General features: G+C 41.0%; 1 protein-coding gene across 4 annotated transcripts in view; it reads right to left on the minus strand.

The window, feature by feature from the left end:
• The window catches only part of NFIB (nuclear factor I B), a 201,085-nt gene that overhangs the window by 55,554 nt on the left and 122,705 nt on the right, over window positions 1-22,826 (minus strand). For 3 of the 4 annotated variants that reach the window (XM_066604273.1, XM_066604272.1, XM_066604275.1), the window contains exon 7: window positions 5,904-5,993. The exons of the other annotated variant lie outside the window; for it this stretch is intronic. In XM_066604273.1, the coding sequence (XP_066460370.1) occupies window positions 5,904-5,993 (90 nt within the window). The remainder of the gene's footprint in view (window positions 1-5,903; window positions 5,994-22,826) is intronic. 4 annotated transcript variants of the gene reach the window in all.

Genomic DNA, 22,826 nt, shown 5'->3' on the forward strand with positions numbered 1-22,826 from the left:
TCCTATTGATTCAAAGCGAGTGAAACCTCCTATTACACTTCCAGCTCTGACCACCAATGCAGCTTTCTGGCTCGACTGCAAAGACAAAGAGCCGGAGGATCAACTGATCGGCAGGGATCCCAAGTGGCAGACCCCTGCAGATCAAATTTCTGATGACCTATCTTAAGGATAGATCATTTTTCGAGTAGCTGCCTACTCGGGCGAAAAGATTCGCAGGCGCCTGGGGGGCGGGAGGCGGTGGGGTGGAGCAAGGGATAGCAGGTGGGAGGTCTTTCCTCCCCCTTCCGCCCCAGACAGGCAAGGAGGCTCTAGTACCCTGTTTTACCGCATCTAGCTTGGATGCAAGATGTGATATGGGGGGGCATGGAGGAATACAGGTACAGTATGGAATCCTGCAGCATATCAGTCCACATTTGGAATAAATGAGCCTCTAGATTGTATAAACATGTAGGCTGTCAAAGTTGGCATCCCAGATGATCCAATACATGTTATACTGGAGATAAATCTGGTGACCAGGCAGCCACGGAAGTGTGGCAATGTTATGTAGCCATTTCTATGACACCCGTCATGTGTGTAGCCGAGCATTAATGCCTCATGGAAGCAGCAATGAGAGGCAACAGATGTGGCTGCTGGATGTCCTGAACATATCGCTGAGCTGTCATTGTCCCTCGTACCCTTACTAGAGGTAACCGACTGTCGTATGCGATGGTCCCCCAGACTCTTACACCAGCAGGAGGCAGTGTGGCTCCACAGAAAAAGCAGGATTAAGGAGCTCACCCCGAGGTCTCCAGACATGAACACATATGTTGCCAGTGCCCAAACTAAACCTGGATTAGTCGTTGAAGACAACCCGGTTCTACATTCATGACTTCACTGCAAACGGAGGTGACAGTGAGTGTCAAAGGCAATACATATAATGGGTGCTGTGAGACCAAATGTCCTTCAGCCAAGCGCCTGGAAATGGTTCCAACAGACACTGGGGTCTGTAATGATGGTGTCACTTGTCTCTGGTTAGAGAACAACGAAACAGTGGGAGGAGCACGTACTTGTCAGACGATCCTCTCTACTGGTGGTCTGTCGAGAGCATCCTGAGACCGGTCACCTTGTGTTCGTTCCCTCACACATCCATTGATTCCAACACCTCCTAACAGTATGGCCAAGGTGGTAATTTGTTGATAGAACCATCCAGCTTTTCACATTCCATTAATGCGCCCCCTCTTAAATTCTCTGAGAGCCTTTTCATGGGCTTTTAGGGCCTCAGATAGCAAGACAATTCATCTAATCACGCCACAAACTGCATTCTGAGTTTTGCAGCAAAACCATAACTCCTTGTAGGTGCTTGACTTTTTGACAAAGTGTATGTTTCTGTCGATGGGGCTGTGTGAGGGCTCATTTGTTGTTGCGGGGTGAGCTGTAGTTTTACTGCTACCATTTTTGGCTACACACAACTTATTTATCACTTTTTATTCAATTTTTATCGGCAGATAAGGTAGGCTTAAAAATGCAATTTTGATATTATGTTGTTTTTTTTTTTATGTTTTACAGTGTTCACTGTGTGAAATAAAAATGCTGTACTTAGATAGTTTGGGCTTTTTTAGATGTAACAATGTCAATTATATTTATATTTTATTGTTTTGATAATTTTGTGCGAAAAATGGGGAAAAGTTTTTTTTAATTTTAATATATACATTTTTTTTACAAACTTTATTCGGGACTTGCGATCATTTGATTGCTTCACCAATATACAGCAATACTTCAGTATTACAGAATATGGTTATTTTTAAAGTTCCAAATTAAACCCTGCCAGGGCAGCACTGGGGGCTTTCACTGGGTCTACGGCTGCGATGGTAACCATTGACAAATGGTGAGTCGGAGGGAGACACTCCCTTCAGTAGGACAGTTTACATGCCGCAGTCAGGATTTACCATGCATGTAAGCTGTCAAACAGCTGTGATATGAGCTATCTCCAACCATGGCTATTTGCGGCAGGTGTCAGCTGTCAGAAACAGCCGAAACCCGGTGGGTTTGTAGAGTGCTTGGCTCTTGTGTCCCCTGCTTCCCATCACTGCAGGGTCCCTGCACCCCCCACAATGCAGAGGAGAGTTAATGGAGCGGCAGTCGCGCATAAATAGTGCTGCTCCATTCATTTTCAATTGGACTGCTGTAGAAAGCCGAATGCTATTTCTATCAGCCCCACTGAAAATGAATGAAGTAGCGCCATGCATGTGTGACTGCCACTCCATTCAATCTAACATTGCAGGGAAAGGGACAAGAACCCTCAATGACAAGAAGAGGTGGAGACGGGACCGCCGTTCTTGGGATTGGTGGGGCTTTCAGTGGTAATCATACTTTAATCACCTATCCTATCCCTTTAAATACTCCAATTTCTCACAATACATAATTAATGCATTATGGTGACGTGCTAACAAAAGCCTCAACAGACTGCAATACACATCACAACCACTGCTTACCCCCATATGGAGACATATAGCATACACATCTCCCGACAGAAAGATGTTCTCTTTCAAAGAATAGTCATCATAATTTGCAGCCTGATATAAGAAATTCTGTTAGTTTGCATTACCTTTGTCAACCATTATGGTGTCAATCCAAAGAAATACATTTCCCTCTATCCATACTGGGATGTTTGTTGCAGGTTTGTGACATTCTTTGCAAAAAAATGCCCAAGTCTAAGTGTTTTCTATTCCATACAATACATCCTTTAGCCAACAGTGAAGCGCTTAGAAGCCAAAGGGGGCAAACAGTGAAAGTTTAAACAAATATTTGCCTTAAGTGCTGTCAAACTTCTCTCGGTGTGTTGTCTACTGCTGTTAAGACATCCAGCCATTATTGTCTGTAGGAATGGACAAGTGTACTAATGTCCTATATACATTGCTCCTGAAAGCCATATTGTGCTCGTCTTGGGTAGTCAAAAGACTGTCAGTAACAGAATACGTTTAAAAGGCACAATTGCCCTATTCTGCTGTTCACAGGCCATCACAAAGGACAGAATATATAAAAGCTTGAATTTCATTCTTAAACAAGAAGAAAGATGTCACAGTTAACTTGTAGAAGATCGAGGAGTACTGTACTATGTTCAACCCATTTAAAGAAGGGCACTAATAAGGAATCACGTACCAGTGGCAATCAAGCTCCATCTTGGCTTGCTACACAATCTCCAGCTAAGTCTCTCTGCACAGAACACACGAGGCAGATTAACGCTGTCTATAGTGACCCTTACACGGGACCATGATCGTCCGAATTACCGCTAGAAACAATGAATTCAGGCGATTGTCGTCCAGTGTACACATGGCCGCCATCAGAAATCACTCAAGTTTTGGAATCGGTTGGCTTTTAGCGGAACTAGAAACCGAAGCGATATACAGCCGTTCAACGATGAACAACTGCCTGTTTACTCTGAATAGAGGCAGGGGGGATGGAACGTTCTCTGGCCCGCTCCACCTCCATTCACAGAATGACTATCGCTCCTGTGTATAGCACTGGAGCAATAGTCGAGCAGGAGTTCATGGGACGGCTGTCGGGTGCTTATGGGCAGGTCCCTCTATAGTGCAGATTAAGATAGACATTCTTTAAATGCACCAGATTTATCACAGTGGTTCTTCTGGATGATAAATACGGCACATCTTTAGATTGTCAAGTCTAAGTTTATTGGTTGGCTTAGCTTAAAGGGGTTTTCCAGGGAAATACTATTGATGAGCTATCCGGAGGATAGGTCATCAGTAGTTGATCAGCTGGGGTCTGTAACTTGGGATCAGCTGAGCAGGTGCATGCTGTCAGCATCACAAATACACAGAGCTCGAAGTGGAAGTCTCTGCACCGATCTCTGTGTAGTGGCCGGCGCTTGTAACTGTAGGCACTCATTGAAATCAATGGGAGCCGTGCCTGCAGTTACAAGCATCAGCCACTATACAGAGGTCGGTGTGGAGGCTTTCACTCCAACCTCTGTGTATTTGGAGTGGAAGTGTCCACGCCGACCTCCTATGTAGTGGCCAGCACCTGTAATTGCAGACACTCTTATTTAAATCAATGGGAGCCATGCCTGCAGTTACAAGTGCCAGCCACTACACAGAGGTTGGCGTGGAGGCTTCCGCTCTAACCTCTTGTGTATTTGTGGTGCTGACAGCATGCACCTGCTCAGCCGATCAGTTGGGATCTCGAGTGACGGACCCCAGCCGATCAACTATTGATGACCTGTCCTGATGATAGGTCACCAATAGTATTCCACTGCAAAACCCCTTTAATGACAGATTTTGCACCAAGATTAAGTTGCTTTTACAATGGAAAAGGCACATTTCTACAACCCCTCTTTCAAATAAAGCCACACTCCTTTTTGGAGAAAAAGTGTTTAAAACCCATCACAAATATGCATATAGACTAGTTTTCTGGCACAATCTGCACTAGAATACTGGCACATTTTCAATAGTGAGTCAACCCCAATCTTTCTGCATTATCTTGGATCTGTAGATCTTAAAACTGGAATTAGATAAAGGTACAATGTATATTGTACATATAGCGTTATGGCATTAGCTTGGTGATCCGTACGAACACACTGCTTGAAGAAAGCACACATGAGACAATGTCATTACACTATGTGCATGTGCTTAGTTTAGGTCTAATAAATGTGTGTCTCTTATTAATTAATGATGTATTTCATTTAAAGTAAATCTGTCACTGGCAGTTGGTTGGGTCTACTGGCCCATCCATGTAATACTGATTATTACTGCACCTATATAGACATATAATGATAGATTCCCTTAAAGGCATGGGTATGAGTTTGTTGCATATTGTGGTAGTTAAAGGGGTTGGACATTTGCAAACTACCAATGTTCAATCAGCAGGAAAGGCCATCAATAATAGATTGGCATGGCTCTTTAACCCAGGAACCTACCAATCAGTTCTTTACTGGGTCATGCAATGAGTGGATTCCTGCAGGAAGCAGACAGCTCTGTTCCCACTGCAGAGGCCAGGCTTGGTTTTGCAGGCCAAGTTTCCATTCACTTCAATGCAAGTTGGCCCTGAGAGAACAGCTGATTGGCAGGTGTGCCTGGCAATGGAACCTTGCTGATCTCTTATTAATTACCAATCCTGCCGATAGGCCATAAGTAGTTTATAACTGGACAGCCCCTTTAAGGTCAGTAATGATAAGAGGAATACATTTAGTTCCTTTCTACTACATGTGTATAATCCACATAACGCCAAGTTATGCTAGAACTAGGTTCACACCTGTGATATAATTGCTATGAAAACCAATGCTGCGTTTAGACTGGACGATTATCGTTCAGGCAATCATTCAAACAAGCGAAACTGGAAGATAATAGTTCAGTTTAAACGCAGCCAATGACTGAAGGACGAACGAGAATCGTGCGCTTCTTGTTCGTTGTTCAGTTTCAGCCCCGGCTCGTTCACTTATCATGCATTTTAAACACTGATTGTTCAATGTTTAACGACTAGTCCACGAGAACGGCTCGATTCTCAACGAGAATCATGCAGTCTAAACACACTGCCCGAGTGCGAACGGGCTGGTGATGATGTCACTAGCTCTTCCGCTTGGGCAAATGAGAATCGTGAGATTCTCATCCCATATAAAAGGGGCATAAAGCTACGTTGACACAACCATGACAGCCCCCATGATACGTTCATGGGTTTTTGGAGGGCTGCCCAGATATGCCATACAACAATTCCGACAAACCGGTATGGGTTTTGTTATGAACAAAAGCCATAATGCAGATGTTGAGAGAGGTTTGATTGTAGTGTTTCCCTTATACGCCATTATATAGGGAATAGTTGCATGCTATACCGTTACATGTACATGTTTTTACATGTTATTTTTGAATGGAGCCTTTAGCTGTCTTTAAAATAAACTTAACTCTCCGAGTTCTCACCTTCCATTTTCATCTTAAGCCAGCAACAGTCAGAAGCCTCGACTTCCTCCATTTTCCACTGCTTGTTTCTGGTTGACTGGCCTGTAAACACTGTATGTGACGTTACAAAAAATGAATTGGGGCTTAATGACTTTTTCACATGACACTCTATTGTAAAAAATAGTCAGATGCCTTTAAAATTGCCCTGCCTGGTTCTGCTAAATATTTATACTAGTCAATTACTCCAGAGCTCGAGATAAAGTTGTGGTAAGTTGGGTCAGCGTTGGAAAAGTCTATCAACATGGGATTTGCAGTAAACATTTGGCATTTCTGACAGCAATTGCATATGTGAGATGCATTTTTCAACATATACAGCAAACAGATGCCTCAAATGCAAAGTGAATAGAACCTTAGAACATTCTGTGTTGGTGACTCGGTGCTCACAATCCATGTATATCCCTGCTATGGTTGAGGTTTGTGCTATACTTGGTAATCAGTAGGCTCTTAGTTCCTTTCTGCCTTACGGTGCTTTTAGACGTAACGATTATCTCTGTAATGAGTCAAAGTGAACAATAATCGTTCGGTCTAAACGCAGGCGTTATCATCGGTGGCTCGTTTGCTTATCGTTCGGTTCAAGCCGCAATCATCCAATCCCTGTATTTGCCTATACAGGAACCCAACGATTGTGAACGATTCTCGTTTGGACGAGCCAACGATGCATTTGCCGTCTACACAGATGGCACGAGTGCCAATGAGTTACCGGTGATGTCACTCGCTCATTCAAACAAGAATCGGCTCCTCTAAAAAAAAGCATCATATACTACTCACAAGACTTTAGATAGCTTGATTTGAGATACAAAAATGGATATATATGTAAAATATAATGCAAAACTAATCTATGTAAAGCAATTTTGGTATCTTTGGTGGATGCCTACGAGTTGTGCCCAAATCACCATACAGTATACAACAAAATATGTAAAACAGTAGTATCAAAATAAAGCAATAGTCAAAACAAGGCAATGACAAGCAGATACTGTACATTCACAGAGAATAACACATTCTAGAAATTCAGTTAAGTAAAGTAAGCAACCAGTGGCTGACTATACGTTATACCACAAAGTCAACAAGTCGTAACATACCTGAGAGGTCTAAGTAGGTATGTATAGAGATCTGGTGAGCTCTACCCGCTTTGTTGGATAACCTGACGTCTTTCTGTGTTAGGTACCAACTAGAGATGAGCGAGCATTGCCCTTAGCGAGTACCTGCCCGCTAGGGAGCAAAGATTTGGCTGCCGGCGGCGGGGAGCTGCGGGGGAGAGCGGGGAGGAACGAAGGGGAGATCTCTCTCTCCCTCTCTCCCCCCCCTGCTCCCTCCTGCTGACTGCCGCTACTCATCGCCCCCCACCCCACCCCACCCCCCCGCGCCGGCACCCGAACCTTTCGTCTCGAGCGGGCGGGTACTCACTAAACGCAATGCTCGCTCGAGCAATTGCCTTTAGCGAGTATACTCGCTCATCTCTAGTACCAACCTGTATTTCATTTACAAATTAGCTTATAGTAAAAGATCACCTACTCTCCAAATCCATGCCTCGACAGAAAATAAATCTACATTGTATATGGGCTGGAAAATAAATGTAGTCGATGTGAAGCTAAATATATATATCGGTAATTTCATAGCTTATGTGCAACTGAGATGCATTTCAAATCACATCACTAGTATGCAATATACATCTAGCCCCCCTTGGGTCATGCTTGTCTTAAGACCACTCACGTTAATATTACAAGACTTAACCCTTGCCATGAAGCTATATGTGTAGACGAGGCAAAAAGGAAACTGGTGTGAGGCCCCTGCGTATGTATTGACAGCTTGCACAAATGCAATGCCAGATGTATATCTGTTCGACTCAGCCTGGGGCAACTCTGATGGACTCTGATGTGCTAAAACGCTGCAGGGGGAAAAGTGTGAGGGAACGTGTTTTATGGGAGCTCTTAATTAAACTGTTGTTCTCTTCCAAGAGGACCTTAGGAAACACTAATGAGACATGAGTTTGGGCAGTATCCTCATCAAAGCAATAAAGAAAAGCCCCTCTTCCCCGCCTGCAGCCGTCAGCCTTTCCTGGTAGCTCCCTCGATAAACATCACATGGTCAGCCAAGTGCCTCTAGCCACCTGTTAGCGGGACGTCATGGCAGTCAACTGGTGATCTGGGGGCAAGTTCAAACATCCACAGCAACACCTGCTCACTGCAGACACCTGCTTTGCTTCCTGCAAGCAGACGACCATATGCTCACTTTCGTGATGTTTACTGAGTTTGCAGTTTTTTTTTTTTAAAGGATTCCAACACTAGGAAACCTTAGTGGGAAAAATGTCAACTCGCATCTAGGAACATATATCGGACCTGGAGTGAGAGTGTTTGGCTCTGCCACAGCATCCATATTAATGTCAATGTTTGTTTTACAGTTCAGACTGTCATTAGTAGCTTATCAGATTTAGACATGATCTTCCCGTTCTAGAGACGGTCATACCGAATGGTACAGAAACAATTTTGATGATGGTGAAAACTGTTAGCATCTGCGGACTTTAGATTAAATCTAATAATAATAATTAAATGTGTACATACTGTAGTAAGCAAACTATTTGCGAAAGTACGAGAAGGGAGGTAAACACTCATTTTTATGCAAATCAAGCAGATGGTAATTAAACAGGATTTGGTACCTTTATTTATTCGAAAAAAAAAGTTCATGTTCGAAATTATTTTCTAGGAAAAACATGTATAATCTACACAGGAAAGGCATTTATCTTCGCTTCCACGTCTACTGTAGAGCGTACCGGAGATAATGAGGTGGCATTGCTGTGTCCAGAGACATGATTAAAATAGTTATTCGTCCCTAGGACAAGGCATGTGGGTTGGATCCCCTAACGGTTGTTGAGTGATGTCATTTCAACCGCAAGTAATTAACCATCAGAGTGAAAAATAAGATATGTTTGCTTAGTTCCCCCCTATCAGAGAAACGGTTATTTGAAATTAATGCTACAATGTGTGCACTAGGACCGCCGAGATATAAGTTAACTATTTACTCGAAGGAGAACTAAGCAATTAACTTTAAAGGGGTTGTCCCGCGAAAGCAAGTGGGGTTCAGCACTTCTGTATGGCCATATTAATGCACTTTGTAATGTACATTGTGCATTAAATATGAGCCATACAGAAGCTATTCACTTACCTGTTCCGTTGCTGGCGTCCCCGTCTCCATGGTGCCGTCTAATTTCAGCATCTAATTGCCCGATTAGACGCGCTTGCGCAGTCCGGTCTTCTCCCTGGTGAATGGGGCCGCTCGTGCCGGAGAGCTGGTCCTCGTAGCTCTGCCCCGTCACGTGGGAGAAGACCCGCGGTGCATCGTGGGTGAAGATCCCGGCGGCCATCTTGCTAAGGTAAGGAAGAAGTCGCCGCAGCGCGGGGATTCGGGTAAGTACTAAACGTTTTGTTTTTTTTAACACATGCATTGGGTTTGTCTCGCGCCGAACGGGGGGCCTATTGAAAAAAAAAAAAAAACCCGTTTCGGCGTGGGACAACCCCTTTAAGTATCTGAACAAGAGAATAACTGAATACCATAAATATCCTCCTTTATCTAAAAGTTAATTTCATTTTTAGACCCCATGCGACTTTAAGTGTCCTGTCACCAATATGAAATTGTTAGTGATGAGCTGAAAAGAGTTCAGTTGAGTCCGAATTAGTTCATACTGAACCAGAAGATCACCAAAACTCCTAAAACTGGAGTAGAACACTGTCTAAGAGTCATAAAAGCTCGGTATAATACTCGGAGTGTTATACAGGGCTTTTACGGCTCTTAGACAGTATTATACACCACTCTTTAGTACTAGTGTTGAGTGAGCCAAACCAGTAGAATCCTGTTTCGGGTAGAACTTTGCTAAAAGCTCAGTTTGGGTTTGTACCAAAGCGAACTCCTAGAAAAGATTGACCTGAAAGAGGGTTCTACTGGTTCGGTTCGCGCAATACTAGGAATGATTATTGCTGCAGCTTTCAATATCAATTGGTTTTACTGTTAATGTTTTTGAAACAAATATTAGTTTGAAGTATTGTTATCTTCAAATATGGATAGGGTATAACATGCTGATCCTGAGAATGGGGGTCCTGTGTCCCCCTTCCTACTTACTGCGGGCTTAATGCAACTCCTGCAGTGAGGAGAAGAATGAATGGAGAGCTGGTCACCCGAGCGGCAACTGTGCATGCCTGGCCAGCACTCTATTTATTCTGATGTTACTACGGGTGGCAGAAACGACCCTGCAGTGGTGGGCTAAGGGGGGCACAGGTCCCCCATTCTCGAGATCGGCAGGGGTTTCAGTGGTAAAACCCCCCTGATGATCATGTTGGAATCCTGGTGCAACTCCTTTAATCACTTAGCTGTTGAGCAAATCCCAAGAAAGAGTAGGGGTTGTATGACAACTAAATATGGGATGATCAGCTTCCCCTTTCACCACATTAGATACATAAGGAGATATAGCAAATGCAAGCTTGAAGGGGGATTTCCTTGTCTCCCAGAAAACCGGACAAGTAATATAGTGGGAGACATTTCTGTCTGCAAGACAATGGAAGATGTCATTTCTGTGGAGACAGGGCACTCTCATATTGAAGAGTCACAGGGTAGTAGACGAAAATGGTGTCAGCATATAGAATATAGGCTTTGGTATTGACAGATGTCCTCTGTCTCCATAGACAGAAGTCATAGGCAGTGAGCCATAGTACCGTATCAGTACAGATCCAGCCAGTGGGAACAAATTGGACAAAAGGAGAGATCATCTTCACTAAAAAGGTTATTCTTAATTCTTTTTACTGTATAATTGACATCTTTATATGTGAATCGTTACAGCATGTATTTTATATATGATGCCCATGTTATACTGCTTATATTTTTTGTTTTCTATGAGGTTGGTAAGTTGGGTCTGCACATATATGCCAATGTGGTTCTTTAAGCAAGCCTTGTGAGCACTGAAAGTTGTACCTGACAAAGACCTCAGCATGAGGTTGAAATGCTTTGTACTAGCATTATCATTGCCAAATAAAAGAATTGGATACATTTTACTACTATTATGGCTGATGTGGGCTCCACTGGTGGTCGTTATACAAGTAGCGCCCTGAAGTGATGGTCTTGTAGCTCAGTGACTTCGAGGTTCCAGGGTGGGACTTCCCTGCTTCTATCACAGCTAGAGACTTGTGAACCTACAAAGAATGGGTCCCATATAATGAACATGTGTTGGAGTTATGCCCTGAGCAGCACAACCAAAACAATATCTGTCTGCTGATTCTGCAATACTATTCTTATGGTTGTGCCCCATTGTGGTTTTTCCTTTTTTTCCATCATTTGGGTCCATTCCTTTTTGTGCACTATGCTATATCCAGAAAGGAAAATTCATTGCAATGTCTGTTTTATTGTAAATTACTGAGTAAAATTGACACAAAAGGCCATGTTATGCAGTTTACCTATGTGGAATTTACCTATGTACAGTAAGTCCTGTTAATGTTACTTAAGATTTACGACTTGATGTTGGCATTTTCTAAGTAAATCGGCTGAAAATTGTCTGACCCCGGGGACTGCTGTATATAACAAACGAATAAATTATTTTTAAAACAGCAAAAAGTACACTAAAAAAGAGAAAACTTCTGATTAACATGACAGGAAGGGCTTCCATATGTTAGTAAAAGTAAATGATATAATACTAAAGCATATGAAATGCAGCTATTGTTGTTAATAATTAGCTTTTCCCCTGTGACTCACGAGTTCACGTTAAGGCCAAATTTTTCTCAACATTTGCAAAAAAATATATGTAATGATCCTTTCCATTCTGGCAAAGTGTTCCTGCGCTCCGCACTGCAGGTGTGGAAAGGCCCTGAAGTAGTAAGAGTAAAGTTTCTGACCTCTTGCCTCGCCTCGGGGCAGCATCTCTGATGCATACATTATTCTTGCAGAGTAATTGAGGTTCTGCCGTAGCTATGACTGACACATAATGCTTCCCCACCTATATGTCATTAGAAAGAACAGTTTTATGCATTGATAAATATGTAAAGGTGTCTATCTTTAGGCAGAATGGGAGAGATTGATCAAGCTAAAACAGGTAGAAAAAAAAAGTCATAAATTTTTGTCCAAGGCCAGCTTGCGCAACAACGTTGCCACTTTTTGACATGTACATCTACCCAACCACTTTCTTGGAAAAAATGGAGTGGCATGTCGGAAGGGGGCATGGCCACCTTGGACCAACTCATACATGTACGTTCTTATGTATTAGAGGCAAGTGCCGCTTCCTATATTAGGTGAATTGTGCTTTGGCGGGGATTATATTAAGACCGCTATCTCTCTATTCTGCTTGTACAGTAGATCTAAAAAGAAGTAGAATCCTAGAATGGTAGAGTTGGAAGGGACCTCCAGGGTCATCTGGTCCAACCCCCTGCTCAGCGCAGGATCACTAAATCATCCCAGACAGATATTTGTCCAGCCTTTGTTTGAACACTTTCATTGAAGGAGAACTCACCACCTCCCGTGGTAACCTGTTCCACTCATTGATCCCCCTCACTGTCAGAAAGTTTTTTCTAATATCTAATTTGTGTCTCCTCTCTTTCACCAAGTACTTTGACTATGGTGCACTAAGTTTAAATATACTTTGTCCCCATGACAAACTGGTGTAAGGTGCATGTATGATTTCTTTGGAAATCCCTTTCTGAATTACTTTCATACCAGATCCCAGATAAAAGGAGGCAGGTGGTCTGTTTGTGCTGCAATTTGTGGTTCACCAACAATAGTGTAAATACCACCGGTTGTTTATATCTGATGTTGAAAAAAAAAAATATTTCGAAAAAGGGCTTTTCTGATCTTCGGAAACATCTGCATATTTTCCAGTCGTAGTCTTTTGCCATTTAAGAGATTTTCTTGTTCTTTTCTACATGCAATACTTTAAGCAAGAGATGAGTGGGCTGAGTTATTGAGTGACACAAGGTCAAAGGCAGGCAATCCCGAGGGACACACAAAGTCTAAAAATGTATCACAAGGGATTAACATGAAATTATTGAAATATTAAAAACAAACACAGACATTTTAGGGGCTCCAAAGTTCAAGTCTCAGCGAATAAGAATAACCATACGGTTTCTGGATAATAAATAGCAGAACTAGTTGATCTATTCTTGTTCCCCACAAGACAGTTTCCTTATACTGTGTTCAACCCGTGTCTATTTGTAGCAGACAAGCATTAAACATTTACAAGATAGACCTTACTAAGTATTCATCATTTCTTAATGATCTAAGTGGGATACTTATTAAAATGGAAAACTTAAGGGCGCTGTCTGAATTGTAAGATCTCGGGACAACCCCTGCCCCATGCAATAAACTACCAAATAGGGATATATCCGCCTCTCCTGCTTCTGCTGTGTCCTGCGCCAATGCTCAGTCCTCTGCTTTAGTCTCTGTTTACAGCTGTAGCCCCTCCCAGTTTAAAGGAGGACACAGGGGCTGGAGCCAATAACACCTCAGCGCTCAGCGAGAGCCCTCCAGTTAATGAATGAACAGTTCCTGCCTGTGAATTGTATGATATAGATGGCAGAAATATTGATGCAAAGAGTCTTATGAATGATAATTATGACTCCTCCCACATTTAACTCTCCTTATTTCACTTATTTATGTTAAAAACACACAGAATATTAAGTTTGAAAACCCCTTCAGCAATAGATTGCGTGATTGGTTCTTGGCGCTGTCTCGATGCCCAATCACAGCCATTCATTGACTGTCTCAACCAATCAGAGCCGGCAAGCTCTGATTGGCTGAGACAGTCAATGAATGGCTGTGATTGGGCATCGAGCCAGCACCGAGAAGCAATCACAGCAATCTATTGCTGGAGGCGGGGTTCTTAAACCTCACTTACAGCAATAGATAATCTGTCAGTGCAGGGGAAGCCCGGAGCATCGGCAGAGACTAGCGGATCCGCTGCTAGGCTGCTGCTAGGTGAGTATTGATTTTTTTTTTAGCACCCTTGACTGCATTTTCAGCTGCGCTGGAAACGCAGCCAAAATGCTGGCATAAAGAATGCCAGCGCTGCTGGAACCGGGCTGAATCTGCAGTAAACGCAGCATGGAAAAATGCTGCGTTCTGCAAACGCCTGTGTGGCGGAGGGCTAAGTCCTTGTTCACATCTTCATCTACGCTTCCATCTATGATAGACTGCAAAACCATTCTGCTGATCTAAAGTAAGACGGATACCAATGGCTCCCGGTAGACCCTATTAACTTACAATGGTGTAAGCTGGAGTTTTGTCATTTTGACAGCAAAAATAACGCTGCATGTTGATTAAAACGCCCATTTAATTTAATAATAGCAATCTATGCAGGCTTCATTGAGAATGCAGCATTTAAATGGTTCATGACAGAGCTATATGCCTAATGGTAATATACCAGATCCGCTTCTATGAGAGGAAAGTGAGGAAGCCATCCTCCCATCAGGCTAAATACTTTCGCATGGACTATTCATATATCTTTATGAATGAAGACTCCCCCAGGGGTCTACAGAACTGTACTCAGACCATCAAAAGGTTCTAAAATAACCTGAAGGGGTTGAACTAGATTAGAAAAACGTGGCTATGTTCATCCAAAAACAGCGCCATACTTGTCCATGAGTGTGGTATTACAGCGAAGTTCTGTTCACCTCAATGGTGCTGAGTTCCAATAGAAGACACAACCCGTGGACAGATGTTGGGCGGTTTCTGGAAAAAATCAGCCATGCTTTTTAAATTTACATCTAGTAGAACGACAGACAGACACATTGTAAAACTATAATAAGCCATCACTGTAATTGATAAGTGTCTATAGCTGAGAATACTGATATGAACTCATCAACAGCCGTGTGAACTGTAAAATGATGCTAATTAGAATCATGATAACCTGCACAAGGCTTTCCGTGTTTTTTTTATGGACACCGGAAAAAAGTGGTTAATTTTTACGAACTGTCCAGGAGTTTACGGCCGGTTGGCAATCCAGGCGCAGGGTCCGCATGTTGCCGGCTGTTTGAAAGAGCCCTTAGATTCCGTAAAACTCTATAGAGTTTCTATAATCTGCCCTGGTGGCAAGTGTGCAAGTTGCAGGGGAAGAAAATGAGAAGCCCGATGGAGTGGAGAAAGTTTAGAGAAGAAGCTCTGCCACGGAGCGCATTTTTTGGTCTGTAAAGTTTACTCATTAACATTTCCTGAGTTTGGCAGATAAAGAAATGCAACAACAAAAATTCTAGGAGTTAGCCATCTGTCATCCTGGATAATTTATTCAATCAACTTCTTTCTATATTTCATGAGGCTTTTTTCCATCCATAAGCAGGTAGGATGATCATGCTAATAGCTTAAAAAGTCAATTACAATTGATTTGTTAATGCAGTGGAGTTAAAGTACTTTTAAGCTTTACAGACTTGGCTGATTTTATGTAATTAGAGAAACTGCAGTAAATCGGAATATAAAAGGGGACCGATGCTCAGATCTGCTTATACATGCAATTCTAAAGCACATTTTAAAATGATTTATGTACCAAATAAGGGTTCAAAATATAACAAATGGATTGTGGCCTAGTAGTAGAACATCTCTTAACCTTATATAGAACCTAGATTCGTTACTTCTTTGCATTGACTGCCTTGTGGCTTTCCAGTTTTATGTGAATAAAGTTTAACATCTGCATACTGAAAGCAAATAACTTTCTTATATTGTTAAACCCCTTGAGGACCAAGGGGCAGATTTGTTCCCTAGTTGTCAACTACCCATAAATTTGATTAAATCATTTACAGCCCTGAAAGGGTTAATATACTATGGAGGGAATTTAGTAATACCAGTGTTTCATATACTGACCTTAAAGTGGTTTTCAAGGTCTTAAAACACTGTCTGTTTAGTGTTCACTGGATCACCTGTCACCCTGTAGGGAACAGGAAGTAGACAGTTCCGTGCACTGTGCAGTGGAACGGCGAGGTATTGCAGGCACAGCTCCCATTCACTTTATTAGGCCCTTGCACAATGTATGGAGTTATCGTTTTCTGTACAAGGGGACAACTGGTCCAGCAAATTGGCCATCGCCAATCAGGTATTAATGGCCTATTCTCTGGATAGATCATCCGGTTTAAAGATTTGGAAACCGCCTTTAATCTGAAGTCCACTGGAGGACAATATTCCAAAAGTAATAAGAGGCGCGTCTTTGGCCATTCATGCACTACAAACTACAAATTTTGGGTGTAAATTGTATTGAATCTATTGGGTTGCAAGCAGCCTTGCCCCTCTACTTAAGCCCCACCTACTTTTAAAAAGAAATGGGTGGAAAAGGGTTGGGCTAAAAAGTCATAGATTTTTGTACAAGTACAACCGGCACAAAAATATGTGACTTTCTTATGCCACAATAATGGTGCATGGACCCTCATTAACCCGTCGTTGTGTTTAAATATTGGCCATTTACTTGATATCATAGTCTTGAAACTTTCTTGTTTACATCCATAAGCTGAAAACATGCCATGAGCATTTATAACTGACATAACTGCGGGCCATGAGAGCTCTGATACCTTTAATGAGCTGGGCAAGATCAGGCAAGTTTTTAGTCTCTGCATGTACAGAAGAATGTTTCTGTAGAGATAATGAAAATTACAAAATATGTTGGAAAGTTGAAAAACTTTCCATTATACAATGGCTAAGCCTTATATAAAGTGGAAAGGCTCCTTCAAATGTGACACTAAATGTAATGCCAAATCTGGTTTCTCCAGTGGCATTGGCAACGGTTTGCTTGATTGTCTTTACCCTATTCGGGAGGTTAAAGGGGTTATCTAACTTAAAAAAAAAGATAAAACAAGTGATGCAATTATGGCATGGGACTAATGTGACCCAGAGCGCCCGTGGTCAGCCTATCAGAACGTGGTCAGAACGGACAGGACGCTGCTGCTGTCCGGGTTGGGCTCCGCTGCAGGCTCCCGCATGCGAAATCCGGCTCTGCCGTGTGCAGGCGGCCTTATACAGTAAAGCATTGCTGACTACAATGCTTCATTTCAAGTTTCATAAAGATGGTCATGCATGGTCACACTAGTGTGACTAAGCTCTAACAGACATCCTCTGGTCTCCCGCTTCCTCCACCTCCTGATGTACCGCCACAGAGATGTTAGAGCTGCCTAAGGCAATCTCCTCAAAATTAGACTTCGTTCTATCACAGATGTAATTTTGCATATCTATTTTACTATATCCTTCTACGTTTATTATATATGTAAACGTCAATTAAAAGAGAAAAAGAGGTCAACTGCTAGTATTGCCCTACTGGTAAGTGTTAGAATACATCATGAAAATGTAGGCAACCCCAAAGCAGAGAGGAGGAAACAATGGTCAATAGTCATTCAGCCTCCTCACAGATCCACTGATCACACAAGCCTAATCCTGACCCAAGAGTAGTTCTTAAATATACATAGTCAATTATCAGTTCATGCTCTTTGCATCTTTCTCTAGTAGACCGCACACTCTCCTGAGCAGGACCCTCTCGCCTTCTGCATTTTTTTTAATATTGTCTTGTTTTATTAAGTTTATTGTATTTGCTTGTTTTCATTGTTTATGCATGCTGTAGGTACTTTAAGATAAATAATGTAAAAAACTATCAATGGATGTAATCTAATAACTAAATAGTAAATTATACATATACTAAATGATGTTATTTTCACAGGTGATCTGACCTGAAAATAATCAAAATTTTACTCTTTATATAAAATTTCTATCTCTCTCTCTCTCTCATATCTCTCTATTTCTCTCTCTCATATCTATCTCATATCTATCTCTCTCATATCTCTCTCTCATATCTATCTATCTATCTATCTCTCTCTCATATCTATCTATCTCTCTCTCATATCTTTCTATCTATCTATCTATCTCATCTATCTCATATCTATCTCATATCTATCTATCTATATCTATCTCATATCTATCTATCTCTCTCATATCTATCTCTCTCTCTCTCGTATCTTTCTATCTCTCCCATATCTTTCTATCTATCTATCTCATATCTATCTATCTATATCTATCTATCTCATATCTATATATCTCTTTCTCTCATATCTATCTATCTCTCCCTCTCATATCTATCTATCTATCTCTCTCATATCTATCTCTCTCATATCTTTCTATCTATCTCTCTCTCTCTCATATCTTTCTATTTATCTATCTCATATCTATCTATCTATATCTATCTCATATCTATCTATCTATCTCTCTCATATCTATCTATCTCTCATATCTATCTATCTCTCTATCTCTCATATCTCTTTCTCATATCTATCTATCTATCTATCTCATATCTATATCTATCTATCTCATATCTATCTATCTATCTATCTAATATCTATCTATCTATCTCATATCTATCTCTTTCTCCTATCTATCTATCTCTCATATCTATCTATCTATCTATCTCTCATATCTATCTATCTATCTCTCATATCTATCTATCTCTCTTATATCTATCTATCTATCTATCTATCTATCTATCTCTCTCTCATATCTATCTATCTATCTATCTATCTATCTATCTATCTATCTATCTCTCATATCTATCTATCTCATATCTATCTCTCTCTCATATCTATCTATCTCTCATATCTATCTATCTATCTCTCATATCTATCTATCGCTCTTATATCTATCTATCTATCTATCTATCTCTCATATCTATCTATATCTCTCTCTCCCTCATATCTATCTATCTCTCTCATATCTTTCTCTCATATTTATCTATCTCATATCTATCTATCTATCTCTCTTATATCTATCTATCTATCTCCCTCTCTCTCATATCTATCTATCTCTCTCTCTCTCTCTCATATCTTTCTCTCATATCTATCTATCTCTCATATCTCTTTCTCATATCTATATCTATCTATCTCATATCTATCTATCTCATATCTATCTATCTATCTCATATCTATCTATCTATCTCATATCTATCTCTCTCTCATATCTATCTATCTATCTATCTATCTCTCATATCTATCTATCGCTCTTATATCTATCTCTCTCTCTCTCCTATCTATCTATATCTCTCTCTCCCTCATATCTATCTCTCTCTCATATCTTTCTCTCATATTTATCTATCTCATATCTATCTATCTCTCTTATATCTATCTATCTATCTCTCTCTCATATCTTTCTCTCATATCTATCTATCTCATATCTATCTCTCTCTCATATCTATCTATCTCTCATATCTATCTATCTATCTCTCATATCTATCTATCGCTCTTATCTCTCTCTCTCTCTCTCTCTCATATCTATCTATATCTCTCTCTCTCTCATATCTTTCTCTCATATTTAACTATCTCATATCTATCTCTCCATCTCAAATCTATCTCATCTATTTATCTGATATCTATCTATATCTATCTATCTATCTATCTATCTATCTATATCTCTCTCATATCTAGCTATCTCTCTCTCTCATATCTCTCTCTCTCTCTCTCTCATATCTATCTATCTCTCTCTCATATCTATCTCTCTCTCTCATATCTATCTATCTACCTCATATCTATCTATCTACCTCATATCTATCTATCTATCTCATATCTATCTATCTATCTATCTATCTCATATCTATCTATCTCCCTATCCGGAATGTAGTTATTGATACATATATAATTTATGCTAAGGTTAAAATTTTGATTTAAGGGAAACAATTTAATTAATTAATTCAAAGTTTGCATAAAAATAGTAGAAAAAAACTTAGGGTACTTGTACATGGGACGACTGCATTTAGACATAGTAATGAAAGTTGTTCGGTGAATGGAGGTGGAGCCTGCCGTGGATCTCTTCCACCTCCATTCACACTAAACAGTCATTCAAAAATACACAACTAAATATTTAAACTTAGTGAGAAGTCGCTTACTAGTCGCTTTGTTTCGAAGCAACTACTGGGATATTTCTTGCTCAGTATCTTGTAGGATCCTGCTTTTATACTAGTTTGAGTGATTATTTTAGCCAATAGTTGGCCCGTGATTAAGTACGCTCAACTTGGCACTAGTACATTCTTAGGGCCCTTTACATGGAACAGTCACCCCAGTGATACACAAGAGTGATCATTGCTCAGTGAATGGAGGTGAAGCTCACTGAAGATCATTACAGCCCATCCACCTCCATTTACAATGAACAGGCAGATGAACGACTGCCTGTTCACACAGGCCGATCATCATTTGATTTTAATGCCTGCACGATCTTAACGACAAAGTGATAAGTGAATGAATGAGCATCCGTCGCTTGTATCAAGCAGGCATTTACACTGAATGATTATCACTCAGATTTCTCCAATCTGAATGCCTATGACTCTGTGTAAAAGGGCCCTTAGGGCTCATTAACATGGGCATATGCATTTTCGGTCTGTGAAATACGCAGTAAATATATGCAGTTTTGGTCTGTGAAAACGCTGCATATTTGGTGCCTCTGGCGTTTTTTTTGGACACATATTCACTGCATTTGCCTCCTTCCTTCACGTGTAAATACACAGTGAAGCCATATATCATGCATATTCACTGCGTATCTATTTATGTCATCCCATTGACTTTAATGGGCAATTTTCGATGCTGGCCACATTACATGCGTAACAAAAATGTGCATGTAACAAAGCGGAAATATACCTGTGTGAATGAGGACTTAGGAAGCTTTCCCACATCCAGAATATTTCCACCTAAGGGCGGATTCAGACGAGTGTAGGCACAACTACGCTCGGCGGCAGGAGGGTAGTTGTGCCTAATCAATCAGCTTTTCAAACTCTGGTCAGAGCGCAGGAGTTTGAAAATAACCGCGGGAAGACAGGTGCTGCCCGATCTGTCGCGTTCATAGTATTGACTACATGCAGGAAAGATAGGGCAGATCCTATCTTTTCTCAGGCGTACAATTAGCTGCCGAGAATCCCGATACAAAAAACGAAAACACTGAAAGCCTATTGAAATCAGTGGTTTTCCCTTGTCCCGTTACGCAACCTTGATTATCACGGCCGCATAAGGGAGGAAAAAAACACCCTAAAAATGCAAAAAATTCTGCATGAAAATCTACATTTATACATGCAGGGAATAGAGCAGAAATCTGATAGAGTGGATTAAGTCCTATCTAAAAGCAGTATAGGCTGGAGCAGGAAGAGCTGTCAATCAGCGTGTGTAGGAGAGACTGTCTATCCAACATCCATCCAATACCTCTCCATCTATGCATCTAATATCTTTCTCATATCTCATACACCAATGCACATAGGCACAGGCATTGATAACACTAAATAATATAAATTGGACATGTTTCATCTAAACTTGCTGGGTACTTGCTTGTTGATTTAGTGAAATCCTTCATCCCACTGGCAAGGTTGGAAAGTTGAAGTACTTAAAACATTATTGTTATGCAAGGCCTAACCCCGCTATGATAATATTAAATGGATAAAACAATTAAATAACGTCTAGGAAAAAGGAACCTATTAAAGCTGAGAAATTAGTTTAATGGTGTCATTAGTGCCATAAAGAGGGAGCGTTACTGAGAGACGTACAATCACTTTCCTTACGCTGTCTTTCTCCGTGCTGTCTAACAAATTATTGGTTTTAGGAAAACAATATGTTTGATCAAATATTAATTAGTGAACTCCACGGAGAAGTGTGAAGTGTTAGCAATCTTCAGGCATCTCCGAGAGGAAGCAGACAGAAACAATTACGACAGGGAAGTATCTGTCAGCTAATGACTCCCATAAAGTGTCTGCCTACTGTAGAAGCAAAAACACCAGGAAAAGGCATTCCGTCTAAATTGACACAATATGTAAATGGAAAGCCAAGAATGATAGAGTCGTGTAAAGGCTCGTCTTCTCTACAAAGAGCTGTAGATTTCTTTGGTGGCATTTTACGATATATATGACTTTTTGATAGTTTTTTTTTTTTTTTTTAATCTATTTTTTGGGGAGAAAGGGTTAACAAAAAAAGAAAGGTTTTATTGTTTAAAGGAAACCTGTCACCATTTTTACACCTATTAATCTGTCTATACCACGGGCATTTACACAAGTTGTTTGCTAACCATGATCGGTCTGGTGGGGTGGCCTGACCATCTTAGGGGGCCTGCGTTCTTCCCCAAACACTTCCCCACTCTAGTTGTCACATCGTCTACATTTCGTACACTAGCCAGAATCCCGTAATCGGTGCACGCGCTGTTTGTTTGTCTCCTGATCTGAACAGCTTCATGAAATAAACTGTGCATGCGCCAATCACATTGCTTGCAGCACGATGACATGCATGGAGTAGGGCGGTTTTTGGGGAGGCATGCAGGACTCCTGAGATGGTCACAACAGCCCACCGCTAATGGCCCGGCAAACCCACCGGACCAATCACCCATCATTTGCATGCGGTGTTGGAACATTTAAACCATTGATTTTACAGGTATGCCAAGACCTACATGGTTAGAAAACTACCTAGATTAATGCCCATTTTATCACCTATTAAATGGTATAGAGGGTTTAACCCTTTGCAATCCCATTTTGGATTAAGGGTTTCCTAGGGGGCTTTCTCTTTTTGGCATTATACAATGGTGCCGTCTGCTGGCTAGAGCCAGTACTGCGGTATGGTACATGCTGGAGAAGCCCCCGACAACACAGTGGCCAGCAATATACAGTAAGAATACCCTGCCGGATGTTTTCCGACATCGGAGCTGTACAGCCTTCAATCAGAATGTCTGAAGACGTCAGACAGTGGATTGGAAAGGGTTAATAGATGTAAAAATTATGACTCGTTCCCTTTCAATTCTTTTACATAACGAAGAAGAAAGGGGTTTTTATGTACATTATTTTTTAATATTTTTAACATTCTATTAAACTTCCTTATGTTTTACCCCAATGGGGGACCTGCCCATGTGATTGTATTGCAGTTAGCTCCGAATAGGGATGTTACATGCAAA

Source organism: Eleutherodactylus coqui, chromosome 5, assembly GCF_035609145.1.
Source record: "Eleutherodactylus coqui strain aEleCoq1 chromosome 5, aEleCoq1.hap1, whole genome shotgun sequence".
NCBI classification, from domain to species: domain Eukaryota; kingdom Metazoa; phylum Chordata; class Amphibia; order Anura; family Eleutherodactylidae; genus Eleutherodactylus; species Eleutherodactylus coqui.